Source organism: Ranitomeya variabilis, chromosome 3 (assembly GCF_051348905.1).
Source record: "Ranitomeya variabilis isolate aRanVar5 chromosome 3, aRanVar5.hap1, whole genome shotgun sequence".
Lineage (NCBI taxonomy): Eukaryota > Metazoa > Chordata > Amphibia > Anura > Dendrobatidae > Ranitomeya > Ranitomeya variabilis.
Genome location: NC_135234.1, coordinates 138,443,379 through 138,459,776, shown reverse-complemented (window position 1 = coordinate 138,459,776; position 16,398 = coordinate 138,443,379). Strand labels below are relative to the sequence as shown.

General features: G+C 43.2%; 2 protein-coding genes across 5 annotated transcripts in view; both read left to right on the top strand.

Annotated features, from left to right (window-relative positions):
• Positions 1-16,398, top strand: part of DHRSX (dehydrogenase/reductase X-linked) — a 531,490-nt gene that overhangs the window by 5,733 nt on the left and 509,359 nt on the right. The window lies entirely within an intron of this gene.
• Positions 1-16,398, top strand: part of ZBED1 (zinc finger BED-type containing 1) — a 22,142-nt gene extending 5,744 nt beyond the window's left edge. For 2 of the 4 annotated variants that reach the window (XM_077294690.1, XM_077294692.1), the window contains exon 2: positions 14,072-16,398. In XM_077294690.1, coding sequence (XP_077150805.1) covers positions 14,125-16,206 — 2,082 coding nt within the window. In that variant the 5' untranslated portion in view covers positions 14,072-14,124 and the 3' untranslated portion in view covers positions 16,207-16,398. The remainder of the gene's footprint in view (positions 1-14,071) is intronic. The other 2 variants (XM_077294693.1, XM_077294691.1) reach the window with 1 other exon arrangement.

The window sequence follows — 16,398 nt, the reverse complement described above, 5'->3', positions numbered from 1 at the left end:
GGTACACCGAGTCCCTGTGCTGAGTTTCAACAGTCATTTTGTATTGACAGACTTACCAGTAATTTGTACTTGAAAAATAATACATGCAAAACATATCTAGTTGTTATTCCTCTTGTGCATTAGGCTGCATTCACTCCGTGTGTAACACCTCGGAGTAGTGCAGTCCGCTTTTGATATTTTTTTATGCGCAGCACTCTTAGGGTACCGTTACACTAAACGATTTACCAACGATCACGACCAGCGATACGACCTGGCCGTGATCGTTGGTAAGTCGTTGTGTGGTCGCTGGAGAGCTCTTACACAGACAGCTCTCCAGAGACCAACGATGCCGAAGTCCCCGGGTAACCAGGATAAACATCGGGTTACTAAGCGCAGGGCCGCGCTTAGTAACCCGATGTTTACCCTGGTTACCATTGTAAATGTAAAAAAAAAAAACACTACATACTCACCTTCTGATGTTTGTCACGTCCCCCGCCGGCGGCTTCCCGCACTGACTGTGTCAGTGCCGGCCGTAAAGCACAGCACAGCGGTGACGTCACCGCTGTGCTCTGCTTTTACCTTACGGCCGGCGCTCACAGTCAGTGCGGGAAACAGACGCCGGGGGACGTGACAGACATCAGAAGGTGAGTATGTAGTGGTTTTTTTTTTTACATTTACAATGGTAACCAGGGTAAACATCGGGTTACTAAGCGCGGCCCTGCGCTTAGTAACCCGATGTTTACCCTGGTTATAAGCGAACACATCGCTGGATCAGCGTCACACACGCCGATCCAGCGATGTCAGCGGGAGATCCAGCAACGAAAGAAAGTTTCAAACGATCTGCTACGACGTACGATTCTCAGCCGGGTCCCTGATCGCTGCTGCGTGTCAGACACAACGAGATCATATGTATATCGCTGGAACGTCATGGATCGTGCCGTCGTAGCGATCAAAGTGCCACTGTGAGACGGTACCCTTAGACATAGTGTACCATAGATATGTTCACATATCCGCTACAGTCTCAGGGTGAGATTATGGTGATTCAGAGCACGTCCTAATCTGATCTAATTTTGCAGATCAGACTTGGTCGTGAAATGTGTGGATTCTTACTAAAACGGATGTTACGGAACTTAGTTTGAACATTTGAACAGTCATTCTGTGCTGACACAGTCCCTTTAAGGCTATGTGCACACGTTGCGGAATTGCTGCGGCAATTTCGCTATTCTCTACCGCAGGAAGAATTGGCATGCGTATTCCCACTAAACACTAGCATTTTGCAAGCGTAATCAGTTTGCAGAATGCTAGCGTTTTCCAAGCTATCTGTAGCATCGCTTGGAAAACTGATTGACAGGTTGATCACACTTGTCAAACATAGTGTTTGACAAGTGTGACCAACTTTTTACTATTGATGCTGCCTATGCAACATCAATAGTAAAAAGATATAATTTTAAAAATAATAAAAAAAATTAAAAATCGTGATATTCTCACCTTCCAGCGGCCCCCGCAGCCTTCCCGATCCTCGCAATGCTCCCGGCAACTCCTGTTCCCAGCGATGCCTTTCGACAGTGACCCCAGATGATGTAGCATCACGCGGGACCGCTACGTCATCACAGGTCATTGTCGCAAGGCATCACTGGGAACGGGAGCTGCCGGGAGCATTGCTAAGGCCTGGGCTGGATCCGGGGGCTGCCAGAAGGTGAGTATATAACTATTTTTATTTTCATTTTTTTTTTAAGGGCCTGGAGGAGAGTCTCCTCTTCTCCACCCTGGGTACCATCTGCACATGATCCGCTTACTTTGCGCATGGTGGGCATAGCCCCATGCGGGAAGTAAGCGGATCAATGCATTCCTATGTGTGCGGAATCGCCGTGATTCCGCACAAAGAATGAGCATACTGCGTATTTTTCCGCAATGCGATTCTGCCGTGGAAAAATACGAAGCATTAGCACAGATTTGCGGAATCCCATTGAATTCAATGGGTTGTGTTGTGTCGCGTTTATCGCAGCAATGTGTGCACATAGCCTAACAGTCGCGGTTCTGTAATGTTGCCTTCTTCAGCCGCGAGTGGTAGCGCAGCTCCTGAGCCACTTCCACTCATGTGGACTGTGGACCCCTACCCAGAACATTTGTTCATGTCCTAATGTGGTAAGGTGTTAAGTAGAAAATCACAAGTAAACCTAAAGTGTTCTAGCCACTTTGTACAAAGAATGTATACTGAATATCGTTCTATGTAAATAGATAAAAACATAAACGGTAATAGATATGCAGGAGTATTCATGGTAGCCCAGTATGTGTGGCTATGTGTTTAGATAATTTGTTTATATAAAATGTGTGTACACTGGCTTCCACTTATTAACCCCTTCATGACCTTGCCGTTTTTTGCAATTCTGACCAGTGTCCCTTTATGAGGTAATAACTCAGGAACGCTTCAACGGATCCTAGCGATTCTGAGATTGTTTTTTCGTGACATATTGAGCTTCATGTTAGTGGTAAATTTAGGTCGATAATTTCTGAGTTTATTTGTGAAAAAAAATGGAAATTTGGCAAAAATTTTGAAAATTTCGCAATTTTCACATTTTGAATTTTTATTCTGTTAAACCAGAGAGTTATGTGACACAAAATAGTTAATAAATAACATTTCCCACATGTCTACTTTACATCAGCACAATTTTGGAAACAAATTTTTTTTTGCTAGGAAGTTATAAGGGTTAAAATTTGACCAGTGATTTCTCATTTTTACAACAAAATTTACAAAACCATTTTTTTTAGGGACCACCTCACATTTGAAGTCAGTTTGAGGGTTCTATATGGATGAAAATACCCAAAAGTGACACCATTCTAAAAACTGCACCCCTCAAGGTGCTCAAAACCACATTCAAGAAGTTTATTAACCCTTCAGGTTTTTCACAGCAGCAGAAGCAACATGGAAGGAAAAAATGAACATTTAACTTTTTAGTCACAAAAATGATCTTTTAGCAACAATTTTTTATTTTCCCAAGGGTAAAAGGAGAAACTGGACCACCGACGTTGTTGTCCAATTTGTCCTGAGTACGCTGATACCTTATATGTGGGGGTAAACCACTGTTTGGGCGCACGGCAGGGCTCGGAAGGGAAGGAGCGCCATTTGACTTTTTGAATGAAAAATTGGCTCCAATCTTTAGCGGACACCATGTCGCGTTTGGAGAGCCCCCGTGTGCCTAAACATTGGAGCTCCCCCACAAGTGACTACATTTTGGAAACTAGACCCCCCAAGGAACTTATCTAGAAGCATAGTGAGCACTTTAAACCCCCAGGTGCTTCACAAATTGATCCGTAAAAATGAAAAAGTACTTTTTTTTCACAAAAAAATTATTTTAGCCTCACTTTTTTCATTTTTACATGGGCAACAGGATAAAATGGATCCTAAATTTTGTTGGGCAATTTCTCCTGAGTACACCAATACCTCACATGTGGGGGTAAACCACTGTTTGGGCACATGGTAAGGCTCGGAAGGGAAGGAGCGCCATTTGACTTTTTGAATGAAAAATTATCTCCATCGTTAGCGGACACCATGTCGCGTTTGGAAAGCCCCTGTGTGCCTAAACATTGGAGCTCCTCCACAAGTGACTCCATTTTGTAAACTAGACCCCCCAAGGAACTCATCTAGAGGCATAGTGAGCACTTTAAACCCCCAGGTGCTTCACAAATTGATCCGCAAAAATGAAAAAGTACTTTTTTTTCACACAAAATTTCTTTTAGCCTCAATTCTTTCATTTTCACATGGGCAACAGGATAAAATGGATCCTAAAATTTGTTGGGCAATTTCTCCTGAGTATGCCGATACCTCATATGTGGGGGTAAACCACTGTTTGGGTGCACGGCAAGGCTCGGAAAGGGGAGGCGTGCCATTTGACTTTTTGAACGGAAAATTAGCTCCAATCGTTAGCGGACACCATGTCGCGTTTGGAGAGCCCCTGTGTGCCTAAACATTGGAGCTCCCCTACAAGTGACCCCATTTTGGAAACTAGACCCCCCAAGGAACTTATCTAGATGCATAGTGAGCACTTATAACCCCCAGGTGCTTCACAGAAGTTTATAACGCAGAGCCGTGAAAATAAAAAAATAATTTTTCTTTCCTCAAAAATGATTTTTAGCCCAGAATGTTTTATTTTCCCAAGGGTAATAGGAGAAATTGGACCCCAAATGTTGTTGTCCAGTTTGTCCTGAGTACGATGATACCCCATATGTGGGGGTAAACCACTGTTTGGGCACACGTCAGGGCTCGGAAGGGAAGTAGTGACATTTGAAATGCAGACTTTGATGGAATGGTCTGCGGGCGTCACATTGCATTTGCAGAGCCCTTGATGTGCCTAAACAGTAGAAACACCCCACAAGTGACCCCATTTTGGAAACTAGACCCCCGAAGGAACTTATCTAGATGTGTGGTGAGCACTTTCAACCCCCAAGTGCTTCACAGAAGTTTATAACGCAGAGCCGTGAAAATAAAAAATAATTGTTCTTTCCTCAAAAATTATGTTTTAGCAAGTAATTTTTTATTTTTGCAAGGGTAACAGGAGAAATTGGACCCCAACAGTTGTTGCCCAGTTTGTCCTGAGTACGCTGGTACCCCAAATGTGGGGGTAAACCACTGTTTGGGCACACGTCGGGGCTTGGAAGGGAGGGAGCACCATTTGACTTTTTGAATGCAAGATTGGCTGGAATCAATGGTGGCGCCATGTTGCGTTTGGAGACCCCTGATGTGCCTAAACAGTGGAAACCCCTCATTTCTAACTTCAACACTAACCCCAACACACCCCTAATCCTAATCCCAACTGTAGCCATAACCCTAATCCCAACCCTAACCCCAACACACCCCTAACCACAACCCTAACCCCAACACACCCGTAACCCTAATTCCAACCCTAATCCTAACCCTAATCCCAACCCTAACCCTAATCCCAACCCTAACCACAACTGTAACCCCAACACACCCCTAACCCTATCCATAACCCTAACCACAAGCCTAATCTTAACCCTATTTCCAACCCTAGCCCTAATTCCAACCCTAACCCTAAGGGTATGTGCCCACGTAGCGGATTCGTGTGAGATTTTTCCGCACGACTTTTGAAAAATCTGCAAGTAAAAGGCACTGCGTTTTACCTGCGGATTTACAGCAGATTTCCAGTGTTTTTTTGTGCGGATTTCACCTGCGGATTCCTATTGAGGAACAGGTGTAAAACGCTGCGGAATCCGCACAAAGAATTGACATGCTGCGGAAAATACAACGCAGCGTTTCTGCACGGAATTTTCCGCACCATGGGCACAGCGGATTTGGTTTTCCAAAGGTGTACACGGTACTGTAAACCTGATGGAAAACTGCTACGAATTCGCAGCGGCCAATCCGCTGCGGATCCGCGGCCAATCCGCTGCGGATCCGCGGCCAATCCGCTGCGGATCCGCATCCAATCCGCTGCGGATCCGCGGCCAATCCGCTGCGGATCCGCGGCCAATCCGCTGCGGATCCGCAGCCAAATCCGCACATGCCATAACCCTAACCCTACCCCTAACCCTAACCCTACCCGTAACCCTAACCCTAGTTCTAACCCTAACCCTAGTTCTAACCCTAACCCTAGTGGAAAAAAAAATATATATATATTTTCTTTATTTTATTATTATCCCTATCTATGGGGGTGATAAAGGGGGGGGTTTATTTATTATTTTTTTTATTTTGATCGCTGTGGTAGAACCTACCACAGCGATCAAAATGTACTTGAATGGAATCTGCCGGCGGGCGTACTGAGCATGCGCCCGCCATTTTGGAAGATGGCGGCGCCCAGCGAGGAAACGGCCGGACACCGGGAGGATCGGTAAGTATGAAGGGGTGGTGGGGGGGTGGATTGGAGCACAGGGGGGGTGATCGGACCACAGGGGGGAGCGGACAGCAGGACGGGGGAGCGGGCAGGAGCACGGGGCAGCGCAGCACAGGACGGAGGGGACCGGACCCCATAACGGAGGACTGGGGGGGCGATCGGTGGGGTGGGGGGGGATCACATCAGTATTTCCAGCCATGGCCGATGATATTGCAGCATCGGCCATGGCTGGATTGTAATATTTCACCTGTTTTTTAGGTGAAATATTACAAATCGCTCTGATTGGCAGTTTCACTTTCAACAGCCAATCAGAGCGATCGTAGCCACGGGGGGGTGTAGCCACCCCCCCTGGGCTGAAGCACCACTCCCCCTGTCTCTGCAGATCGGGTGAGATTGGAGTTAACCCTTTCACCCGATCTGCAGGAGCGCGATCATTCCATGACGCATACACTGCGTCAAAGGTCGTGAAGGGGTTAACATGTATCTTCATTGCCAAAGCAGAAATGTGCGCATTCATAGCCCATAGCAGCATGACTAAAGGCTTGTGGACCTCCTCCTGGTACCCCTTCTGATTATTAGGCACCGTGCAAATGTCATCCTTATGGCAAGATGCACACGTGACCGATCGCTCTGGGCCTAATCAGAAGACATATCTGTAGGTAAGAGGAGATGGTAGAAAATAATAGCAAGCTAATTCCTTTTCCTAGAAAAATAAGGCACTACAAGATCTTAATTGATGAGGTTCACATGGCTGTGGTCTGCCGGCCACAGACTACAAACTGGTCTGCTGGACCAAAGTCCTGCCAATTATTTTGCTCAACTCTACTTGTTGGTTTAACCCCTTCTCCCCTCAAGCCTATTTTCACCTCCATGAATAGGCCAAATTTTACAATTCTGACCAGTGTCACTATCTGGTAATAACTCTGGAAAGCTTCAATGGATCCCACTGATTGTGAGACGTTTTTTTCGTGACATATTGTACTATGTTAGTGGTAAAATTTGTTCGATATGACTTGAGTTTATTTGTGAAAAAATTGGAAATTTGTCGAAAATGTATACATTTTCATACTTTTCATTTTTATGCCTTTATACCAGATATGTCACACAAAATAGTTAAAGCACAATATTTCCCACATATCTACTTTAAATCAGCACCATTTTGAAAGCTAGATGGGTTAAAAGTTGACCAGCTATGTCTCATTTTTCCAACAAAAAAATGTACAAAATCTTTTATTTAGGGACCACATGACATTTGAAGTGACTTTGAGGGGTCTATATGAGAGAAAATACCCATAATTTACACCATTATTAAAACTGCACCCCTGAGGGTGCTCAAAACTACATTCAATAAGCTTATTAACCCTTCAGGTGCTCACAGGAATTTTTGGAATGTGGAAGGAAAAAAAATGAATATTTAAATTTTTTTTTCACTAAAATTTTTAGACCCAAATTTCTTTATTTTCGCAAGGGTAAAGCCCCCGTCACACTAAGCGAGGTCGCTAGCGAGATCGCTGCTGAGTCACAAGTTTTGTGACGCAACAGCGACCTCAGTAGCGATCTCGCTATGTTTGACACGTACCAGTGACCAGGCCCCTGCTGTGAGATCGCTGGTCGTGTCGGAATGGCCTGGACCTTTTTTTGATCGTTGAGGTCCCGCTGACATCGCTGAATCGGTGTGTGTGACACGGATTCACTGGTAACCAGGGTAAATATCAGGTTACTAAGCGCAGGGCCGCGCTTAGAAACCCGATGTTTACCCTGGTTACCATCGTAAATGTAAAAAAAAACAAACACTACATACTCACATTCCGGTGTCCGTCAGGTCCCTTGCCGTCTGCTTCCCGCACTGACTGACTGCCGGCCGTAAAGTGAAAGCACAGCACAGCGGTGACGTCACCGCTCTGCTGTTAGGGCCGGCGCTCAGTCAGTGCAGGAAGCGGACGCCGGGGGACGCGAAGGTGAGTATGTACTGTTTGTTTTTTTACATTTTACACTGGTAACCAGGGTAAACATCGGGTTACTAAGCGCGGCCCTGCGCTTAGCAACCCGATGTTTACCCTGGTTACCCGGGGACCTCGGCATCGTTGGTCGCTGGAGAGCTGTCTGTGTGACAGCTCTCCAGCGACTAAACAGCGACGCTGCAGCGATCGGCATCGTTGTCTGTATCGCTGCAGCGTCGCTAAGTGTGACGGGGCCTTAACAGAAAATGGACCCCAAAATTTGGTGTGCAATTGCTCCTGAGAACGCCGATACTCCATATGTACTGCTTGGGTGCAATGCAGGGCTCTTAACCCTTTCTCAACGCAGCCCTTTTTTGTTTTCGCTCGCCATCTTCCCAGAGCCATAACTTTTATATATTTCCATCAATATGAGGGCTTGTTTTTTGCAGGACGAGTTGTAATTTTGAACGACACAATTGGTTTTACCATGTCGTGTTCTAAACTCCAAGGGCGGTGAAATTGCACTAAAAAAAGTGCGATTCTGCACCTGTTTTTTTTCTTCACCATGTTCACCAAATGCTAAAACTGACCTGCCATTATGATTCTCCAGGTCATTATGAGTTTGTAGATACCAAACATGTATAGATTGGATTTTTTTTACCATTTTAATAAAAAAGTTTGTTGAAAAAAAAAAAAAAAAAAAAAAAAAATTATATATATATATATATATATATATATATATATATATATATATATATATATATATATATATATATATATATATATATATATATATATATATATATATAGCGTCATTTTCCGAGACCCATAGCGTCTCCAATTTTTTTGTGATCTGGGGCTGGTGAGGACTTTTTTTTATGCGTGCCGAGCTGACGTTTTTAATAATACCATTTTGGTGTAGTTCTTTTGATCGCCCGTTATTGCATTTTAATTTGACTTTTTTTTCGATACGCCTTTTACCAATCGGGTTAATTCTTTTTCTAGCTTGATTGATTGGTCGATTCTGAACGCGGCGATACTAAATATGTGTATTTTTTTTTTCATTGTTTTATTTTGAATGGGGGTGATTTGAACTTTTATATTTTTAAAAACATTTTTTTTTTACTTTTCACTTGCTTCAATAGTCTCCGTGGGAGACTAGAAGCTGAAATTACCCGATCACCTCTGCAACACACAGGCGATAATCAGATCGCTTGGGTGTAGGAGAAATGCTCACTTACTATGAGCACCGACCACAGGGTGGCGCTTATAGCAATCTGGCTATTACAACCAAAGAGATCTGGAGACCTCTGGTTGTCATGCCGACCCATCGGTGACCCGCGATCATGTGACGGGGGTCACCGATGGCTGGGATTAGTGATGCACTTCCGGCGCGATCACAGTAAATGCCCGCTGTCAGAGATTGACACAAAAAACAGCTGACATGTGCCGGAAAAGATGTGAGCTCAGTGCCAGAGGGACACGACATGCACCGTACATGTACGGCGCATGTCGTGAAGGGGTTAAAGGGATCCTGTCAGAAGGATTGTGTACAGTAACCTACACACAGTGTCAGGTCGGTGCCGTTATACTGATTACAATGATACTTTGGTTGATGAAATCCGTCTTGTGGTTGTTGTTTAATCTTTATGTTCAGTTTTGAGTAAATTATATGCTGATGTCCTAAGGCAGCCCTCACTGACCTGCCCCTAGTTGGCATAATGAATATATGTACATACCGTACTTTAAAAACAAAAAATACCCTTCCGCAAGCAGGCGCCAGCCATGGCACCTGCACTGCAGCATAATTGCATGTTTAATGTGCAGTTGATAAATGTGCTTTATGGTTTCCCAAGGAGTATAAAAAAAATTCATTTTAAAACGGCGCCTGTGCAGTAGCAGCTATCAGTGTATTTGTATGATCTGATGGCTGCTACTGCAAATGCGCTGGCTGCACCATCTTGCTAGAGAAGAAAAAAAAATTCCTCCTCCAAGATGGCGCCGCCTGCGCAGTAACAGTTATCGGCAATGGCCAATAGCTGCTACTGCACATGCGCCGGCGGCGTTGTGTTGCTAGAGAGAGAAAAAAAATCCTCCAAGATGGCGCTGCCTGCGCAGTAGCAGCTATCGGCGATCACTGAAAACTGAAAATAAAGATTAAAAAACAACCTCAAGACGGATTTCATCAACCCAAGTATCATTTTAATAAGTATAATGGCGCCGACCTGACACTGTATGTAGGTTACTGTGCACAATCCTGCTGACAGGTTCCCTTTAAGGGAACAGCATTTCTCTGTTTGAATGCAAACTTGGCTGGAATTGAGAGCGAATGCCATGTTGCATATGCAGAGCCCCTGATATGCCTAAACAGTGGAAACCCCCCACAAGTGACCCCAATTTGGATATTGAGTCCCTCAAGGAATTTATCTAGGCTTGTGGTGAGCACATTGACCCCCCCAGGTACTTGTACTTCACAGAAATTTATTACATTAAGCGGTGAAAATAAAAAAATCACATTTCCCACTATTTCTGCTGAATCTAGACTTATCCCATATGTAGCTGTACAGTATTGCTTAGCCATACGGAGAGACTCGGGATGGACCGAGCACTATTTCCTCCTGGAGTGCAGATTTTCTTAGAATAGTTTGTAGACTCCATATACAGAGCCTCTAAGTGCTAGAAGAGCAGAATACCCCTTGAAGTGACCCCATTTTGGAAATTATACCCCTTTCGGAATTAATCTACAGGTGTAGTAACTATTTTGACTCCATCGGTATTTTCCAGAAACAAGCAGCAGTGAATGTTGCTGTGTGAAAAATGCAAACTACTGTTGTAGTTCCCAGTATGTGGTAGTGACCATCTAATGCTACAGGAAACATGCTCCCTTAAATTAGGCGGGCTCTCATCGTTACAGAAAGGTCAGACATGTGAATGCTAAATGTGGTTTAGGCACACTGGGGCTGAATTTCCTTGGGGAGGCGAGGGCCATTTTGCTTTTCCAGAGCCTTTGTGTTACCTTTACCAGTAATGTGGATGCCCCCTATATTTTCATTGACCAATGACAGACCTGAGTGAGTGCTTTTTTGTGGATTGAGTTGAAGCTTTAATTGACAACATTTTACATCACATTTGGGATCACATTTATCCTGCACTGTATGCTTACCTCTTATATCGGGGTTTCCATCTAAATCTTCAAGTGACGTGATTCACATGAAGGATCCATTCACTATAATGAGGCAGCAGAGTTACTCTGGACTCCGTCTGGCGTCTGTTCAGCTTTGTCATTCTTTTCAAAAGTGCACAAAACTGTGACGGGCCGCGTTTTTATGCACGCCTAAAAAGACTGATGCCGCCAAATCCACAGTGCCTCCAACTGCCTCATTATAGGGAATCTTCTGATGGGGTTACATCTAAATCTCTGAAATACATGATTTACACTGAAACCCCAACGTAACCGACCTGGACGTATGGATATGTCAGAGATCGTGAAGGGGTTAAATGCTAGTCTGTTATATACTTAATTTATGTGATGAAGAGATCTGACTACCTCAAGAGTATACGCTACTGCAGTCCTGTTCTATCATGAAGTGGAGGTGCCCAAATGAAATCTGCTGCTATCTTGCATTTCTGTAGATGAACTGCTTTGGGGCTCATGGTGACACGATCTATTTCTAAGGAATCTGTTTACAGGATTGTGCTATCTAATCTGGGAGTACCATGATGTAGGGGCCTAATTACAGCGATATGTCACTTACTGGGCTTTGTTTTTTTGCTTCAATACAATCTGTGTTTTATCAGCAGGAGATTATTATTACAGGACAGCTGGCCTTGAGCCTCCTAGTCCAACCATGCGCACATTAGCAGCTTTTTGTGACTGGCAGCTGTATACAATGTATAATCAGTGGTGTGGGCAGGGTTCTCTGCTACTAGATCTGCAGCAGAGAAAATGGTGACTGTATCACAACTGCTGCACCCAGTAAATAAAGTGATACATCACTGGAATCAGGGTCTCTGTCCCTACCTCATGCTGCCGTCAGATTACTTGGCAAAAACCTTTTGACAGATTACCTTTAAAGCCAGTGACTGGCATGTAGCCCAGCCTTTGAAACCCCCTTTTGCAAACTTTCTGTGGATAAAAGCTTCTTGATCTCACAGAATGGATTCAATGCCGTTTCAGCTCTTTCACGGAGCCTTAATAAATTTGTGTTCATGGAGCTCACACTGTAGCGAGACTAAATGATTAACTTTTTTTTTTCTTTTCTGTATCTGTTATATAGTGGTAGAAAATAATCGCCAGTTAATTCCTTTTCCTAGAAAAATAAAGCACTACAAGACTAAAGGCTCATAGTTGACCTCTGGCCATGGTTACCACCTTGTTCTTACATGATCTTTATGGACAAGGAATAATAAAGTTGTGGGCTGTGTGCTGTATTACTGAACTAGGCTTCCATAACCAGTGTTAACCTGACTGTGTACATAGGAATAAGGTTAAGTGCACACATCCGGTATACGGGTCTCTGTGGTGGACACATGCCTCAATGTCTATACTGACTGTGCCCGTGGTTGGGCTCATACCTCCTGAGCATATGTGCCCACCAACAGTGTGGATCAAACCTAATGACCACTAGAGTTCAATAAAAAGACTTGCAGGACCCTGGTCTAATGGACACATCTTAGTTCATGGCTTCCAGACCACAGCACTGTGTATTTCCTACTATCTGCAGCATCCCAGGCATCTCTTTTACTTAGTAGGACCTTATCACGCCATGCGTATAATGAGTGGCATTGTAATAATGTTATAGTGCCTACTAATCAGAAATGGCGGCCACGGACTAGCAACGTTACTACTGGACTAGGATCCTGCAAATCTTTTTGCTCATTTTGCTTTTGTTTTAGAAAACACCCTTCTTGGCCCATGAACAATGTTTATCACTTATCTATTGGCTCGGTGACAAATTTACAGTTGGTTTGACCTCTACTGATTACGAGAACCAGTGACTCAAGTCCCTCTTTTGAATTGAATGGTGGTCCCAACATTGGTCCACCCAAAGCATGATATTGAAATGCTGTATATGGTTATTTCTAATAATTGCACATGGGACCAACATTCTCCTAAACCGTGTATAGGCCCCTCAGTGATCATACATTTATACTTCCCTTTTAGATTAGTGCAAGCACACAACATTTATAACCTAAGTTCAGTATTGGGACATTGTTAACGTTAGTGAGATGCTAATCTTTATAAGTGGCCATGTTTGAAACCTTGTTAAGCAGATAAAGATATTTTATTTGCAGTAAACTGTTTAAGGGGTGGTCCGAAACTCTTACTTTTTCATCCTAAATGTATGTCTAGTGCCAGAATCTAATATTTTTCTAATGTACCTTAATTAAAAGTCCATATCATTCCCTACCTACTCTAAGGTTTTTTTTTTTTTTTTTTTACTGCTCTCTGTGTGATGAGAATCTCACTGGCGCAGCCTCTGCCCCCACCCAGAAACGAAGCGTCATTAGTGACATCCATTTCAGGGGCTAGGCTAGTCCCTACTCCACTGAGCATTGGTCAATTGTCAAATCCGATGGATGTTCAGTAGAAACTTGTCACTGTTCACTATTCTTCTCGGTGCACTTTGACAATGCGCTTCCTTGCCAGCTTTGATGAGAAGTGACGAGCCAGGGAGAGATCACACTGTCAGTGTGCTTTGCAAAGAGAGGACAAGCGCACACAAATCAGACCTACCCACAGAAGTGACATCACTTGTGGTGGTGGCGGCGCTCATCTCTACTTGCTCATTCTCTCCGTACAATGTGCAATGACAGTGCTCTCTTTTGTCACTTCTCTACAGAACCAGCAAGTGAGCTCACTGTCACTGTCCATATTGCAGTGACAAGAATCTACTGAGCATACTTTGAAATTGACAACCATTGCATGCTCAGTAGAGTAGGGACTAGCCCAGCCCTTGAAATGTATGTCACTGATAAGGATTCATTTCAAGATAAGAGTCTGCAGCACTGACCGTACCCTGTGCCTCTTGATGACAACTCGCTTGAGTATCCCAGCTTGCACAGAGATTCTCAACTGAAGCATCATCATACAAGAAGTAAAAAAAATAAAAATAAAGCAGTTAAGAGTAGTAATGGAATGATGGGGACTTTTATATTATAGTTTATTTGAAAATATATTAGATCATGGCACGAAAAAGAGAGACCTTTAGTATTAAAATTATCTTTAGTTTTGGACCACCCCCTCCTCGTGATGCAATTAGTTTTGCTTCCTGATTTTATCTCTTGTCTTCCTGCCGTTAGCAGGTACTCATTAATGAGTGAAGTCTTAACTGAAGACTGGCACTTTCAACATTATGGAGGTTAAAAGCAGTGAAGTTGTACAGTCTGACCTTAACCTTGTTGCACATCCTAGAGCAAAGAGTAAAGTATGGAAGTATTTTGGATTTGACACAAATGCTGAGGGATGCATTTTGGAATGGAAGAAAATCTATTGTCGCATCTGTATGGCTCAGATAGCATATTCTGGGAATACTTCCAACCTTTCTTACCACCTCGAGAAGAATCACCCAGATGAGTTTTGTGAATTTGTGAAAAGCAACACAGAGCAAATGAGGGAGGCATTTGCCACAGCTTTCTCAAAGTTGAAACCGGAAACATCCCAGCAAGTTGTTCAAGAAACTTTAATAATGAAAAGTAGCCATACTTTTGACAAGAAACAGCTTGAGGTTTCATCCGCTGTGGTTAATTTGATATGTGAGGGTATGTTTCCTGCTTCTATATTGGATGAACCTACTTTCAAATGTCTTCTAAAAACTATGGATCCTAGGTATGAAATTCCTAGCCGGAAATACATATGCAGTCGTCTGTTGCCGGAGAAGTATCACACTGTTAGAGATGTTATACTAAAAGAGTTGGTGGATGTGTTGTGGTGTGGTATTTCCACTGACATGTGGAAAAGTGAAAGCCAGAAGAGATCATACGTAACCCTTTTTGTCCACTTTTTAGCCACTGGTGTTTCTCATTCTTTTACCATAGGCTCCCGATGTTTGAAAACACTTGAAGTACCCGAGGAAAACAAAGCGGAGTCAATTACTAGAGTATTGTATGAAACCTTTATAGAGTGGGGAATTAGCGCAAAAGTATTTGGCGCTACCACTGACTATAGTAAAGACATTATAAAGGCATGCTCTCTTCTGGATATTCCCATAAACATGCCTTGTGTGGGCCAGACATTCAATAAGGGAATACAGCAAGCTTTTCAACTCCCAAAGGTCTCTGGACTTCTTTCAAGGTGTAGAAAGTTGGTGGAATATTTTCAGCAATCGACAGTTGCGATGTACATGCTCTGTGAGAAGCAAAAGCAGCAAAACACAATTTCTTGTATGCTCATAAGTGACCGTGTTTCCTGGTGGGGCAGCACACTTGCCATGTTACAGCGTCTTAAGGAACAGCAGTTCACCATAGCAGGTGTCTTGGTTGAGGATAGTAATAACCATCATCTCATGCTAGAATCTAGTGAGTGGAATACAATTGAAGGCCTTGTTGACCTCCTGCAACCTTTTAAGCAAGTTGCGGAAATGTTGTCAATGTCAAAGTATCCCACTATAAGTATGGTAAAACCTCTCCTACACATGCTACTTAACACTTCTTTGAATATCAAAGATACAGACTTAAAAGAAATCAGCATGGCCAAGGAGGTCATTGCCAAAGCTTTGTCAACTACGTATCAGCAGACACCAGAAATAGATATGTTCTTGAATCTTGCAACGTTTTTGGATCCCAGGTACAAAAGACTTCCGTTCCTATCTGCGTTTGAACGTTCTCAGGTTGAAAATCGTGTTATTGAGGAAGCCAAGGCCCTGCTAGACAGAAGCAAGGAAACCACAAGATCTGAGGATAAAGTATTTCCAATTACAGAAGAACCTCCAATGAAAAAATTGGTGGTGTCATCCACTCCTCCTACTTCAAGCAGCATCAATAATATGTTAGCGGAAATATTCTGCCAGTCTGGGCCTCCAGAAGATCAAGAGGAGTGTCATGCACAGGTCGTTGAGGAGTTGAGCAATTTTAAATCCCAAAAAGTTCTTGGACTAAATGAGGATCCACTGAAATGGTGGTCTGATCGTTTGGCACTATTTCCTCTTCTACCAAAAGTTCTCCAAAAATATTGGTGCATTTCTCCCACAAGAGTCTTTCCTGAACGTCTCTTTAGTTCATCAGTGAACGTTGTAAATGCCAAAAGAAACCGATTGGCTCCTGCTCACGTGGATGAGCAAGTATTTCTGTATGAAAATGCGCGAAATTCTTCAGTAGCCGAGCCAGAAGATGACGATGAAGGAGATTGGGGACTGCAACAAGAACAGTTTTTTAATTTCAGTGACTCCGTCCCTGTAGGCAATAGTTTCTTCTCGATTAGGGATAGCGGGTTTATTTAAGATTTACCTTGGTGGTGCAGCTTTAATTTAATGAAATCTGTGTACGGTATATATTTTATAAGCTCTGCTGTTTGTCTTTTGGGCTACCATTAAGATTTTATCTAGTCACATTTTTTTTTAATCAATTTGTTTTTTTACACTAAATTTAGGTCTTAACATCACAAATGTAATAAACAATTTGTCCTTTTTTAA